General features: G+C 44.8%; 1 protein-coding gene across 4 annotated transcripts in view; it reads right to left on the reverse strand.

Annotated features, from left to right (window-relative positions):
- Positions 1-3,684: 3,684 nt before the first annotated feature.
- LOC137373083 (nucleus accumbens-associated protein 1-like) overlaps positions 3,685-15,984 on the reverse strand; it is a 76,173-nt gene continuing 63,873 nt past the window's right edge. For all 4 annotated transcript variants that reach the window (XM_068037940.1, XM_068037944.1, XM_068037942.1 and 1 more), the window contains exons 5-6: positions 11,408-11,505; positions 3,685-7,944 (exon numbers count right to left, since the gene is read on the reverse strand). In XM_068037940.1, the coding sequence (XP_067894041.1) occupies positions 7,601-7,944; positions 11,408-11,505 (442 nt within the window). In that variant the 3' untranslated portion in view covers positions 3,685-7,600. The remainder of the gene's footprint in view (positions 7,945-11,407; positions 11,506-15,984) is intronic.

Consider the following 15,984-nt stretch of genomic DNA (forward strand, 5'->3'; position numbering starts at 1 on the left):
ACTTAATATTTCCTACTCTAGTGCTATCTATTTCCCCCTGTATTCTGTGCACCTTGGTATTCTTCTCTGATACTTGTTCCTGGTTCCCATACTGCCGACAAGTTACCAGTTTTGCTTCTCTCCAATCTGACCTCCCTCTCAGGTTCCCATTCCCCTGCCAATCCAGCTTCAATCCTCCCCAACAACACTTGTGAATCTCCCTGCGAGAATATTAGTCACAGTCCTGCTAAGATGCAACCTGTCCATTTTGTATAGGTCCCACCTGCCCCAGAACTGGTCCCAATGCCTCAAAACAAAGCCCTCCCTCCTACAACAGTTCACCAGCCACGTGTTCAATCCTCCTGTTCCTATGCTCACTTGCACATGGGACTGTGGGTAATCCTGAAATTACTGCTTTTGAGGTCCTGCTTTTTAATCTCCTTCCTAGCTCCCTAAAATCTGCTTTCAGGACTGCATCTCCCTTCTTACCTATGTCATTGGTACAAATGTGGACCACGACCTGTGGCTGTTCACCCTCCCCCAGAAGAATGTTCTGTCGCTGTTCTGTGACATCCTTGACACTGGAACCAGGGAAGCAACACACCATCCTGGAGTCACATATATGGCCACAGAAATGCCTGTCTGTTCCCTTAACTAACGAATCTCCTATCACTACTGCTCTTCCACTCTTCTTCCTTCCCTCCTTTGCAGCTGAGCCACCTGTGGTGCCACAAACTTGGCTCTGATTGCACTCCTCTGAGGAACCATCACCCTCAGCAGTATCCAAAATGGAAAACTGATTAGCGAGTGAGACCATATCAGGATACTCCTGCAGTACCTGCCTGGCTCTCTTAGACTGCCTGGCGGTCACCCACTCCCTTTCTGCCTGCATGCTCCTAATGTGCGATGTGACCATCTCCCTAAACATGCTGTCCACGTAGTCCTTCAACTAGCGGATGCACAACAGTGACTCCAGCCGCCGCTCAAATTCTGAAACCCGGAACTCTACCTTGTGCAGCTGGTGACATTTCCTGCAGATGTGTTTATCTAGGACACACGGTGCGCCCATGACTTCCCACATGCCACAGGCTGTACATTCCGTACATTAACTTTGCAGACTATTATAAGTAGAATAGCTTACCAGTTACTCACCAACCAGCTCCTTCCACTGCACCAAAGCAAGAACCAAATACTGGAGGGTGAAAAAATTAGAAAAAAGGAGCATCTCCTTCCCCCTTCACCGAAGTTGCCACTCACCAAACTCGTATCTCCACACTCTGCTTGCAATCTGCACGCGTTTTAATGATCAATTTTTGTCATGAAAACAGGTGGCTTTATTCCCAATTGTAAATGCTTCTCATGGGAAATGGGTCATCATCCTCTCAGGTGCCCACCGCATCCCTCCCCTCCCACTCAACATCTAAATATCAACTATTGGGTTCTGAGTTATATGTCACCCTTGACTCAGTTATGAGTGCACTTGCCTGAGTTGAAAGGTAGTTGTTTCAAGACCCACTCCAGAGACTTGTGCATGTAATCCACGCTGACACTTCCTGTGCAGCACTGAGGGGAGTGCTACAATGTCAGAGGTGCCATCTTTTAGATGAGACATTAAACCAAGGCCCCACTTACCCTCTCGGGTGAAAGGTACAATATTTTGAAGAGTCGGGGAGTTACTGCTGGTGTTCTGGCCAATACGTATCCCTGAAACAGATTATCTGGTCATTATCATATAGCGGTTCATGGGATCTTGCTGTGTGCAAATTGGCTGCTGTGTTTTCTACAGTACAACAGTCACTACTCTTCAAAAATGTACTTAATTGGCACTTTGGTGTGTCCTGAGATTGGAAAAGGCACTGACTACAAGTAAGTCTGTCTGTCTTTTATGAATTGGTCACTTGCTACTTTATACCTCTAGTGAAGATTAACTCCTTCCCCCTCTGCCATGTAGACAGGACCCCCTCATTATAAAGTGTGATGAGCTCATCAGGGTTTATGCTGGGAGAAAAACGGATGACTTGCCATAGCTACTATTGTACTGCAGAAAAGCAGCATGCGGCTGTCTCCAGCAGCATCTTGAATGGTCAAATGTCCATGTCTACTGCCTGGGTGGACACCTCACCCACAACAGGTGGAGGAGGGGGGCTTTCACTCACATAATGGTGGCTGAGCTGCCCAGTGTATCTGTGTAATTGCCAGGATGCGACTATCTGTCTATAGGAAGCCACTTTGGTGGAAGGCAACATTGGTGCAGTGAGCATTCAATCATTTTATTAGTCAGCAGTATATCCTCTTAAGCTGGTAGTCAATAGATTCTGTGGTGTTCAACTATGGGTACAGTCATGTTAGTAGTTACATTATTGGACTAGTAATCCAGAGAACATGAGTTCAAATGGCAGTTTGAAAATTAGATTTTTTTTAAATCTGGAAATAAAAAGCTGAGATCAGTAAAAGTGGCCATTAACTGTTGGACTGTCGCAAAAAAAATTGGCTCCCTAACGTCCTTTCGGGAAGAAAACTGCCATCCTTACCTGATCTGGCCTACGTAAGCATTAGGAGCAAGGGTAAGCAGACAGTCCCTCAAACCCGCTCTGCCATTTGATCCTTAATCTCAATTCCATCCCTAGTCCTTAGATTCCTTAGGATGCAAAAATCTTTCGATCTCTTTCTTGAATATACTCAACAGCTGAGCATCCACAGCTCTCTGGGGTAGAGAATTCCAAACATTCACAACCTTGTGAACAAAGAAATTTCTCCTCATCTCAGTCCCAGATGGCTGCTGACCCCTTATTCTGAGACTGTAACCCCTATTTCTGGACTCTCCAGCCCAGGGAAAACAGGAACTCTGCATCTACCTCATCAAGCCCTCAGCAATTTTATGTGTTTTAATTAGTTTACCTTTCACTCTTCTAAACTCCAGAGAATATAGGCCCATTCTAGTTGATCTCCTCATAGGACAACCCTCTCAACCCAGGAATCAATCTAATAAACCTTCATTGCACCCACTGTTATGCAAGTACATCCTTCCTTAGGTAAGGAGGCCAAAACAGTACACAGTACTCCAGGTGTGTCTCATCATGGCCCTATATAAAAGACTCCCTCACTCTTAGGTCTGGCCTATATGTGACTCCAGTCCCATACCAATGTGGCTGACTCTTAACTGCTGTCTTGATGTGACTATCAAGCCACTCAGCCAGGACAACTCGGGGCACGTAATAAATGCCAGCTTTGCCAGTGATGCCCACACCCCAAGAATGGATTAAAAAATACTGTGAATATGTACAGTTAAGCCTTGAAAATGTGATCCACAGGGCCCAGGCATTCAACCATTCCCGACAGGGGAAAGTAGGGCTAACAGAAACAATCCCATTCTCATCCAACATCCCCTTTTCAGCCAGAATAAGTCACAATGAGCAGGAATCCAGGCTGATCATTTGCTCAGCCAAAGTACAGGGCTCGAGGGATAATTATACAGCCCCAGTTAGAAAGCTGGAATCCACTAACAACATCTGGGGGAAGCAAAGCTGAAAGCCTGAATTGCCCTGCACTTTTTAACTTCCTCCCACACCACACCAGATAAAGGCATTGGAGGCAACTATTGTATCTCCACAGGGTGACACCATTGAAAACACAACTTCATATGGAACTGTGCAGCAGAAGCTTCAAGCGTGAAGGACCGTGCTAATGAGGGACTATTGAGCTACATTTGAATTTTGCATGTTATTTGTTTAAAATGATACATACAACAAGCATCAATGGGAGCACCACGAGATACAGTTTCACACTCACAAGTAGCGGGTTGTTTCATTGCAGACCAGGACCCATCCTTAAACGGGCTGGTGTCCCATTGTATGTCAGTAAGGCCACTGGAAAGCAGTACAAAATTCAAAGGGTTCTTTGGAGCGACTCGCACACCCTAGTGCAGCTGTATAAAAAAAGGGGCCACTCGCGATGCATGTCTCACAGCCAATGCTTCAACAGTCAAAGGGAAAGTGGAGAGTCTTCCAAACACTAAAGCCCAAAATTGTCCATGTTCATCAGAAATCAAAGTTCAAAATACACTTTACATTCCTAATTGCCAAAACACAAGCACATTTTCACTGTTGATTGCCCAACCATGTAAACAGGGAGCAAAAGCCATTCCAATTTGCAACAGACAAAGTTTCTTAACCTAATCCTAACCTATGGTCCATGTGCCACGCGGCTTCCAGAAACATTTCAAACAGCAAGGCAGGTATGTTTCAGTGTCCAGTGATGTGAGTGAAGAATCCTTTGAAATAGTGCAGCATTCCTGAGTTCAGCTGCCTTCACTGATTAATGCCAGCACGTTCTGTCATGCAAAGAGCAACCCACCTCTGCCTGTTCTACTCCTCCTGCAAACGTTTAGAGTTTTCACCCCTATTTTACCTGGAGTCACCATGGTGCCAGGTTGGGTTACTGATGCTTTGCCGCATATTTAAAACATATTTAATTGTTAGTATTTCAGAGAGGAAGAAAGGGAGAGTCCGAAGAACTTGGTCAGTGACCTTCAGACCAGACAGGGTGGTGAGAAACTGGACTAGACCCAAGGGCCCGGCCAGAGATTATCATATGGTTGCCTTACAGTGAAGGACACTAAAATAAGTTGATCGTTTACTCCATTTCAGAAGGCATCACACACCTGTTAATTTTAAAAGACAGACAGACTTGCATTTATATGGTGCCTCATTGTGCAACTCAAACATCTCTAAGTGCTTTACATACAATGAATTACTCTGAATGGGAGCTGCTTTGTGCAAACAAGATCCCACAAACTATCGACGAATCAGCAACCACCCTTTTGCTTTGATTGTGTGAATGCCTAGAATTTCTCCCTCAAAGTGAAGTCCCTGCCAATCTTGGAATGGTGCCACAGCACCTTTATCACCCATTTGAACAGGCAGGCGTGGCCTTGGTTTAGTTGTACATCCAACAATGCAGTCTCCATCAGTACTACACTTGCCTGTACTGTTCTATTGATCTCTAAGAGTCAGTAACACTCTGTAATTCTACCCACCCCAACAATAAAATGCGTTGTTTCACTTGTAGCAATCATTCCCCTCCAAAAGTAAATCCTGCTTTGGGAGGTTTCAACATGAGCTGTTTGATAAATGCAAGTATTATTTTCCCTCTTTAAGAAGGGAAGTGGCGACCGAGATGGTTCCCAATTATCTGCCTGTTGTTTAGGGCAGGGATGAGCGTTTGGTGCTCTGGCTGACTAAAGCCCTGTTTTAAATACAACAGCAGTGGCCAAATGTTCAATAATCAATTGTGTTTCATATAAGAACCAAAGAGACTGGACCAAGCTGCCCATCACAATTCTTGAGAGGAAGGAGAAAAAGCAGTTCATCTCAAACTCACAATGTTGATGTATATTTCAGTCAGCAAAATAAGCAAGGACCATAATGGCCATCTATCTCCTGCAAGATATGCCATGCTGGGGCAATGCCTGCCTACTGCCTTTGAGATACACCGTGCTGGGATAATGCCTCTCTATCCCCCTGCGAGGGGCACCATGCTGGGGTAATACCCATCTATCCCCGTGCCAGATACAGCGTGCTGGGATAATGCCCCTCTAGCGCTCTCTCTCTCTCTCACATATAGGTTTCTCCATCTCTCACACTGTTGTAGCCCCAGTGTAAAATTGTCAGATTCATTAAGGCCTGGAAAAAGAAACATGTCTGATGTGACAGTAAGAGCACAGACCAGATTTCTTTTTTAAAACAGTGAGAGACTCTGTTGCTTGTTTAGCACATCCCTGTGTGAAGCACTTACTTCATGACATGGAAAAGCAATGTGTCCATACAAGTATTATCATCCCACTAAAATAAAAGCAAAATACTGCAGATGCTGAAAATCTGAAATAAAAACAGAAGGTGCTGGAAATACTCAGCAGTTTTGGCAGCATCTGTGGCGAGAGAAACAGAGTTAACATTCCAGGTCTGTGACCTTTCATCATCTGACCTGAAACGTTAACTCTGCCTCTCTCTCCACAGATGCTGCCTGACCTGCTGAGTATTTCCAGCATTTTTTGTTTTTATTCTCAGTATCCCACGTCTGCTTCCAGACAGAACTTCAATCAGCTTTGTATAATCAGAACTTGGCTCTAACTACCTCGCACTCACTCAGAAACCCCTTTCACAGCATACCAGATCAGTACTGGAATCCTCATTGATACTGGAGCAACGTGCAAGTCTGATACGAGAAGTCTTCCACCACACCTCTCCCCCCCCCACTTCCCCCCCAAGATTGGCACTGGACTCTGGCCTTGCACTAAGCCTTAGACTGTTGGGCTACACAATTTTATTAAGACAAGTTGCAAATTTGTTTTGAAAAAACTGATCCAGGGGAAGAAAATTTAAATACATGTGTCAAAATCAAAGAGCTGCCAATTAAACGCAAGTACTAAAATACCCAAACAATCTTACATCTGAATTAGCATCTATAAATTAGGAGTGGCAAATATGATAGTTACTAATAAATCCAAAAAACAATTCAGGGGAAACTTTTTTATCCAGACAGTGGTGAGAATATGGAACTTGCTACCACATGGTTAAAACAAATAGTACAGATGCAATTAAGGGGAAAGCTAGGTAAGCACATGAGGGAGAAAGGATTAGAAGGATATGTTGATGGGATTAGCTGAAGATGGGTGGGAAGAGGCCTATGTGGAGCATAAACACTGGCATAGACCATTTGAGCCTAAAGTTCAAACATGGGGAGATTGACCTCTTTGTACCTACTTCTTGTACACTTTTCTATTTAAAAGTGGGATTGAGTTTTCACAGATGCGGCCAGGTGACATTTCATATCCCCAGGTGGGCTTTCTCCCCAGGAACTATTGGGCATTAGTGAGTCGAGCAGAAACCAACAGGACAGTGGATTCTCGATCCTTTAAAACATAGCTAGGCCTATTAATATGTCAGCAGTGGCTCAGTGGGTCACACAGTCACCTCTGAGTCAGACATTTGTGGGTTCAAGTCCCAATCCAAAGACTTGATCCCATAATTCAGGCTGACACAGCAGTGTAGCACAGAGGGAGCGCTGCACTGTCACAGGAGCTGCCTTTCAGATGAAACATTAAAACAAGGCCCTGCCTGCCCTCTCAGGTGAAAACACTATTTGAAGAAGAGTAGGGGAGTTCTCCCTGGTGTCCTGGCCAATATTTAACCTTCAAACAACATCACTAAAATAGATTACCTGGTTATTATCACACTGCTGTTTGTGGAAACTTGCCGTATGCAAATTAGCAGTCATGTTGTCTACATTACAAATACATTTTAAAAGTACTTCATTGGCTGCTAAGCACTTTTGGACGTCCCGAGGTCATGAAAGGCACGATATAAATGCAAGTCTTTCTTTTTCTTAATCGACATTCTTCATAACACCACCCCAAATGCAGTTTATCCAAGCCAATATACAGGTGCCCAGCCATGAAAGGGTTAATTGTCAGTCACAGTGCAACGATGCCCTCCTCCCACACAGTACACACTGGCTATCCAGGTCAAGTCACCACTAACAAAGAGGCTGAGCACAAACCCCAAGACATGAATGTCTCTCTACGAAGCATGTATTCTTCTCCAGAAACACCTGTTGGGTTCCATTAGTTTGGAGCCTCTACGATCCCGTTCCCAGTGTCAGCCAGACCCTCTGGGAAACCTGTCTCATATCTGTGTCCAGTGCCGCCAGCTCTCATCCCACCGGCCTCCTGCTTTTGCCCAGTGCCTGGCAGCTCCATCTCCTGGCTCCCGGATGCCCCATCCAGCAAACCCCCAGATGCCCCGTCTGTGATGACCGAGCGATAGACGCCATCTCCCTCAGCGAGCATCAGCTTGAGCTTGGGGATCCAGTGTTTGCGGACCACCCTCCGTGCATTGGTGCACATGTCTGCAGCGATGGCATTCATCTCACTCTCCTTGAAGTTTGGAGCAAAGTTCTGACAGTAAACTGCAAGAGACAAAGAAAGAACTTGTGTTTAATCTTACACGTTTCACAGCCTCAAGGTATCCCAAAGCACCTTTCATCCACTGAAATATTTTGGAAGTACAGTCACTGATGTAATGCAGGAAACGGAGCAACCCATCTGTGCACAGCAAGCTCCCACAAACACTAATGAGATAATGACCACCTAATCTGTTTTCAATGATATCGGATGAGGGACAAATACTGGCCAGGACACCAGGGAGAACTCCCCTGCTCTCTCCAAATAGTGCCATGGGACCTGTTATGTCCACCTGAATGAGCACATGGGCCTCAGCTTAACGTCTCGCCTGGAAGGCAACACCTCCAACAGTGCTGCACTCCCTCAGTACTGCATTAGGAGTAGTGATCTGGATTATGTGCTCCAGTTTCTGGAGTGGGACTTGAAGCCACAACATTCTGACTCAGGGGTGAGAGTGCTACCCACTGAGACACGGCTGACAGAGAGGGAAATGTCCAGAATCCCAGCAGGTCCTCTTCTCCATCTCACTCTGCCTATAAAATCAGACAGCACAGCAGGAGACCACCCAGCCCATTGTGCCAGTGCTGGCTCTTTGTAAGAGATATCTAATTAGTCCCACTCCCCCGCTCATTCCCCAGAGCCCTGAAAAGTTTTCGTGTTTAGGTGTTTTTCAATTCTCTTTTGAAAGCTACTATTGAATCTGCTTCCACCACCCTTTCAGGCAACAGATTCCAGATCACAACAACTCACTGTGTGAAAAAAAGTTCTTCTCAAGCCCTCTCTGGTTCTTTCACCAATAATAAACCTGTGTCCTCTGGTTACTGACTCTTCTGCCAGCTTCTCCCTATGTACTCCGTCAAATTATCGAATGCCTTCTGAACCTAGTTGAAGTGTTTAAGATGATTAAAGGATTTGATAGAGCAGATAGAAACCAATTCCTCTGGTCGGGGAGTCCAGAACAAGGGGCATAACATTAAAATTAGAGCTGGGTCATTCAGGGGTGAAATCAGGAAGCACTTCTTCACACAAGGGGAGTGGAAATCCGGAACTCTCTCCCTCCCCAAAATGCTGTTGAGGCTGGAGGTCAACTGAAGATTGACAGAGTAGTAAATGAGATGTTATTGTTAGAACTAGGGCAGAAGAATAGAGATACCATACCATACCGATCAGCCATGATTTAACTGAATGCTAGAATGGGCGCGAGGGGATGAATGGCCTCAACCTAAATGTCCCTAAATGTTGGTGGAGCAGAATTTTAAGTGCAAATTAAGTTCAGCACAAATCAAGCTTCTGCAAACTTTAGCACAAAACATCGCACGGAAGCTGGCACTGCCTCAGGGTCAAATAACTAGCACAAGTTTCCACCAACTGTACCCCCTTGTGGGCATTCAAGGAAGTTCTAAAAATTAAGCTGGTTTCTTTCAGTGTGCTGGCAATAATAGTAATATTTTAAAAGCTTTTACTTCTGTAATTTATTATGTCATGCAGGCCCCCACCTGCCAAGAATGAGAGACACATATTTTCCCACATGAACATTGATTTTCAAACTGTTACTGGAGCAAAGAAAGAACTTGCTTTAAATAAAAAAAACACCAGACCCTTGACTGGAAAGACATTTGCATAGCAACAGACAGTTCTTGGAAAGGACAAAGGGGCCACTCCCTGCTCCAATTTAATCCACAATGGACTTTTGATTACCAGACTTTGAAGGTGGAGAGGCTAGCATTCCAGGTTAACTGCTGAGATGGCCAAATGCACAAACAGACGTGGTCAGCCCGGTGTAGTCACATGACTAACTGGCTGTTGGAGATTTTTTTGAATTTGAACTTGCCACAGAGTTTTAAAACTCAGAAAGCTGTCTGTTCCTGGACTGAAAAGACCTCTCTCCTGTCTGCTCTCATCTTGCTCTCACCAGCTTCGGAAACCATTGAAGACTTATGAACCCCAAGAGAGAAAAGTCTCCTACAGTGAACAAGGTTTAAGAATAATACTGGGCCCCAACAAAAAACAAGATCTACCTACAAGCAAGGACAACAGCGAGCTTGAAGCAAAGTTAACAAAAATCCCTCTTCAGAGATTGCCTCAAACCTCTCCACTATTTTTCTTCTGCTCTTTTCTGTCTCTATTTGCATGTGTGTATCGCATATGCATGCTAGCATGGGGCGTGGCATGTATCCACAGGCGTTAACTGAATTAGAGTTTAAGTTTATTAAATTTCACTTTGCTTCTTTAAACCTAAGAAGGCCTGTTTGTGCTCATTTCTTTGCCTCATAATTGGAAAGCAGTGAATCAGGATTCACCAAGGGGAGCTCAAAACACAGTGTGTTTAAAAACAAAACCCTGTTACAATAAGACCAAGTGAAAGCTGAGAAAGACCCCTAGACACCTTTCTTACCTGGTTGTAACAACTATGAAATTGACTGCTAAATGGTTCTGTATAGTGTTTTTTAAAGTCACTTTCAGTTATTTGGAGTCAGGTTAACTCACAGGTGGTGAACTTGACACTCTGATTAAAATGTTTATTTTTTTTGTGACAAACCAATATTCAGCCATTAAACTGCTCTCAGGACCCACTCTTGATAATATCAAGAAACGTCTTTTAAAGCAATATTTTTAAAAATCTGCCCAATTGCACTGGCTCACAGCAGATTTTACAAATCTGACATGCAAATGAGTTTGAGCGGAAATGCAAGAAAGAAACTGCATCTCAAAACCAGTGCAATGTTGCATGCAATTTATCCCCCAATCGCTGATTGCACCCAAAGTGGAAATCTACCCCTTCAGTCTGCAGAATTTGACCACAGGCTATTGGATTGCAGAGTGCATCACAGTCAAACTGACAACTCAAATTTGACATCCCCATACATGCACATTTGCTGGAGGCAAGGTACCAGGGAGTGGTCAGGGGCCGATAGATTAGGGAGGAGGGGGAGGGGAGGAAAGAAATGCAAACATTACTTTGAAGTTTCTCTTTCAGGAATTTCTGTGAGACTGCAGCTCGTGGATTTAGCCATTGTCACTCCTTGGGATTAAATGCTGCCCCCATCACCTCTCTCTCAATGACTGACATTCTCTCCATACCTCACCCCCCAACATCCAGGCATCAAAGTTAAATCCTCTGTCCTCTTGTCCACAGTCTGGCCCCTACCTACTTCACCGACTCCTTCCTCACACTCTCCATCCTCCAACTGCAGCCTCCTCCCCAACAATCAGAGGCCAAGCCTTCAAGTATCTCAGGCCCACACCCTCCATAGACCCCCTGCATCCAATCACCGCACCCCCCTCTCTCTGGCCAACACACTGAGCAGTTAGGTGCCCATTACCTTCTTGCTGCCTTTTCCGACATTAACAGCTCTGTCTAAGTATGTGGCACTACCGCTGCCTTCCATGCTTACCTAGAACCACAGAATCATAGAAAAGTTATGGCACAGAAAGAGGCCATTCAGCCCATCCTAACGCCGGCATTACCTTTAATGGCATTGAGTATCCTGCTGTCCAGCGGTTTCCGACTGGGATCACAGAGTGAGGAACGGATTCCAGTGCCACAGCTGTTAGCCAGAGTATTCCTATTGGGACCAGATGAACAATCAGTCAAATCAGGTGAATGAAATCCATGCCCACCAAACTACGTAATGCTTTCTGGTGTCTAGTACAACAGAGAATATCTTCCTCAAGCATCAACCTGGAGTTTTCCATTACTTTCAATCTCCATCATGTTCTCCAGTGTCTTCCTATTGCAGATTCTGACTTACTTTTTCTCAATCAGCTGTTGGACTAAAATCGTTCTGACCCCAGCAGTTTGCACTGTGGCACTTTCCTCACATGGCCCTGAAGTTAGTTTGAATCCCGCCATGGGAGATGGGGAATTTAAATTTAATTAAATAAATCTGGAATAAGAAGCTAGTGAGCATGAAACTACAAGATTGTCATAAAAACCCATCTTGTTCACTAATGCTTTTTAGGGAAGGAACTCTGCTGTCCTTACTCAATCTGGCCTACAGAAATGTGGTTGACTCTTAAGTGCCCTCTGAAATGGCCTAGAAAGGCACTCAGTTGTATCAAATCGCGACAGAAAAGTCGAAGAAGAACAAAATCAGATGGGCCACCCAGCATCGGCACACCCTGCCCTGTCAACCCTTCAAAGTCTTCTAACTAACATCTGCAGACTTGTGCCAAAATTGGGAGAGCTGTCCCACAGACTAGTCAAGCAATAGTCTGACATAGTCATACTCACCAAATCATACCTTACAGACAATCTGAGTCAGGTTTCAGAAAGAATAATCAGGGGAAAAAAATATCAACAGGCAGTTGGAAAGGTATGAGTTAATTCAGGCAAACCAGCATGGATATGTAAAAGGTGAATCATGTTTAACTAATCAAATTGATTTTTTTTTGATGAAGTAACAGAGAAGGTTGATGAAGGAAAAGCAATGGATGTTGTCTATATAGATTTTAAGAAGGTGTTTATTGAAGCATGACATAAAAGGCTGGTTAACAAAATTGAGCTCATGGAATAGGAGGGTCAGTGTCAACTTGGATAATAAATTGGTTAAAGGACACAAAACAGCAAATTGTGGTAAATGGTTATTTTTCAGACTGGAGGATTGTAGACAGTGGTGTTCCCAAGGGTCAGTACTGGGACCACTGTTTTTTTTTATATATATATTTTTTTTTGTTTAGTTTAGAGATACAGCACTGAAAGAGGCCCTTCGGCCCACCGAGTCTGTGCCGACCATCAACCACCCATTTATACTAATCCTACACTAATTCCATATTCCTACCACATCCCCACCTGTCCCTATAGTTCCCTACCACCTACCTACACTAGGGGCAATTGCTAATGGCCAATTTACCTACCAACCTGCAAGTCTTTGGTATGTGGGAAGAAACCAGAGCACCCGGAGGAAACCCACGCAGACACAGGGAGAACTTGCAAACTCCACACAGGCAGTACCCAGAATTGAACCCGGGTCGCTGGAGCTGTGAGGCTGCGGTGCTTTGATTTTGGAATACAGAGTAACATTTCAAAATCTGCAGATAATGTCAAACTTGATGATGATACCAATTGACAGGACGAAGATAGGCTAGCAGAATGGGCAGACAAGTGGCAATTGGAATTTAATAAAGAGAAGTGTGAGGTGATGCATTTTGGACGAAGGGATAGGGACAGCCAATACAGACTAAATGGCACAGTTCTAAAGAGTGTGCAGGGACAGAGGGACGTGGGGGGTCACGGGCATAGATCTTTGAAGGTGGCAGGACATATTGAGAGAGTGGTTCGCAAAACATATGGGACATTGGGCTTTATAAATAGAGGTATTGAGTACAAAAGCAGGGAAGTTATGCTGAACCTAGATAAAGCTCTGCTTAGGCCACAACTAGAGTATTGCATCCAGTTCTGGTCACCACACTTTAGGAAGGATGTGAGGGTCTTTGAGAGGGTACAGACGAGATTTATCAGAATGGTTCCAGGGATGGGGGATTTTAGCTCCAAGGTTAGGTTGGAGAAGGTGGAGTTGTTCTCCTTGGAGTAAAGGAGATTGAGGGGAGATTTGAAATAGGTGTACAAGATTATGGCAGGTTTAGATAGGGTAGATAAAGAAAAGCTGTTCCCATTAGCTAAAGGTATAAGGACTAGGAGACACAGGTTTAAGGTTTTCGGCAAGAGATACACGGGGATGTGAGGAAGAACTTTTTTTTTTACACAGCAAGTGGTAATGACCTGGAACTTGCTGCCTACGAGGCGGAGATGATGAATGATTTCAAAAGGAAATTGGATGGGCACTTCGGGGAAATAAACTTACAGGGCTACGGGAATACAGTGGGAGAATGGAAACTGACTGGATTGCTTTATAAAGAGCCATCATGGACGCGATGGGCCAAATGGCCTCCTTCTGTGCCATTATAAGTCCATGTCCCAGACTCCTCCATCAACATCCCTGGGTATGTCCTGTCCCACCAGATAGTGGGTCAGTTACTACCTGCTGCCCACCCTTAGCTGATGAATTAGTACTCCTCCATTTTGAATACCACTTGGAAGAAGAACTGAGGGTAGCAAGGTCACAGAAAGTACTCTGGATGGGATAATGCCCATCACAAAGCCAAGTAACACTACTACTGACTGAGCTGGCTGAGTCCTGATAGACATTTCTGTTCCATTCCGGAAAGTCAGTTGGTGAAGGATAGAAGTGGAGCCAATCTTTACTCAGTCTTACATTTACTGACAGAGTGAAACATTGTAAGCATATACCTCCTAACTCAACCACACCAATAAATCTCCCTTTATATGTGCTCAAGCAAAATCCCAATTAATGCCCTCCACCAATGCTGTTCCCAGCCTGCTCTCCGACACTCCTCATTGAAGCAGAGGTGATCCCCCGGTTTGACAGTAATGGTACAATTAAACACAATTGATGTACAATTAATAATACCTGTCAGCATGGGCATGCGGCAGGTGGTGAGAGAACCAACATCAGGGAAAACTTATTTGACCTCGTCCTCATCAATCTACCTGTCACAGATACATCCGTCCATGACAGTACTGACAGGAGTAATCACCTCACAGTCCTTGTGGAGATGAAGTCCTATCTTCGCATTGAGGATACCCTCCATCGTGTTGTGTCGCACTATCATCAGCTTAAAAGGGACAACAGATTCAGAACAGATCTAGCACCTCAAAATTGGGCATCCATGAGGCGCTGTGGACCATCGGCGGCAGCAGAATTGTTTTCAACCACAATTTGTAACCTCATGGCCCGGCATATCCCCCACTCTACCATTACCATCAAACCGGGGGATCAACACTGCTTCAATGAGGAGTGTAGGTGAGCAGGCCTGGAACAGCATAAGGCACAGTTAATAATGAGGTGCCAACTTGGTGAAGCTACAACACAGGAATACATTCATGCGAAACAGCAGAAGCAGCTGTTGAGAGAGCGAAGTGATCCCACAACCAACAGATCAGATCTAAGCTCTGCAGTCCTGCCACATCCAGTTGTGAATCATGGTGGACAATTAAACAACTAAAAGGAGGAGGAGGCTCCACAAGTATCCCCATCCTCAATAATGGGGGAGCCCAGCACATCAGTGCAAAAGATAAGGCGAGAGCATTTGCAACCATTTTCAGCCAGAAGATCCAAGTTGATGATCCAGCTTGGTCTCCTCCTGAGGTCCCCAGCATCACAGATGCCAGTCTTCAGACAATTCGATTCACTCCACATGATATCAAGAAACGGCCAAAGGCATTGGATACTGCAAAGGCTATGGGTTGTGACAACATTCCAGCAATAGTACTGAAGACTTGTGCTCCAGAACTTGCCGTGCCCCCAGCCAAGCTGTTCCAGTACAGCTACAACACTTGCATCTACCCAACAATGTGGAAAAATGCCCAGGTATGTCCTGTCCATAAAAAGCAGGACAAATCCAATCCAGCCAACTATTGCCCCATCAGTCTACTCGCAATCATCAGCAAAGTGATGGAAGGTGCCACTGACAGTGCTATCAAACAGCACTTACTCAGCAATAACCTGCTCACTGATGGTCAGTTCGGGTTCCACCAGGGCCAACTGGCTTTAGATCTCATTACAGCCTTGGTTCAAACATGGACAAAAGAACTGAACTCACGAGGTGAGGTGAGAGTGACTGCCCTGGATATCAAGGTAGAATTTGACTGAGTATGGCATCAGGAGCCCTAGCCAAACTGAAGTCAATGGGAATCAGGGGGGAAAATTTCCACTAGTTGGAGTCATACATAGCACAAAGGAAGATGGTTGTGGTTTTTGGAGGTCAATCATCTCAGCCCCAGAACATCATTGCAGGAGTTCTTCAGGGTCGTGTCCTAGGCCCAACCATCTTCAACTGCTTCATCAATGATCCTCCCTTCAAAATATGTTCAGAAGTGGGGATCTTCGCTGATGATTGCACAATGTTCAGCACCATTCACAACTTCTCATATACTGAAGCAGTCCGTGTCCATATGTAACAAGACTTGGACAACATTCAGGCTTGGGCTGATAAGTGGCAAATAACAAGTGTCAGGCAATGAC

Source organism: Heterodontus francisci, chromosome 8 (genome assembly GCF_036365525.1).
Source record: "Heterodontus francisci isolate sHetFra1 chromosome 8, sHetFra1.hap1, whole genome shotgun sequence".
NCBI lineage: Eukaryota > Metazoa > Chordata > Chondrichthyes > Heterodontiformes > Heterodontidae > Heterodontus > Heterodontus francisci.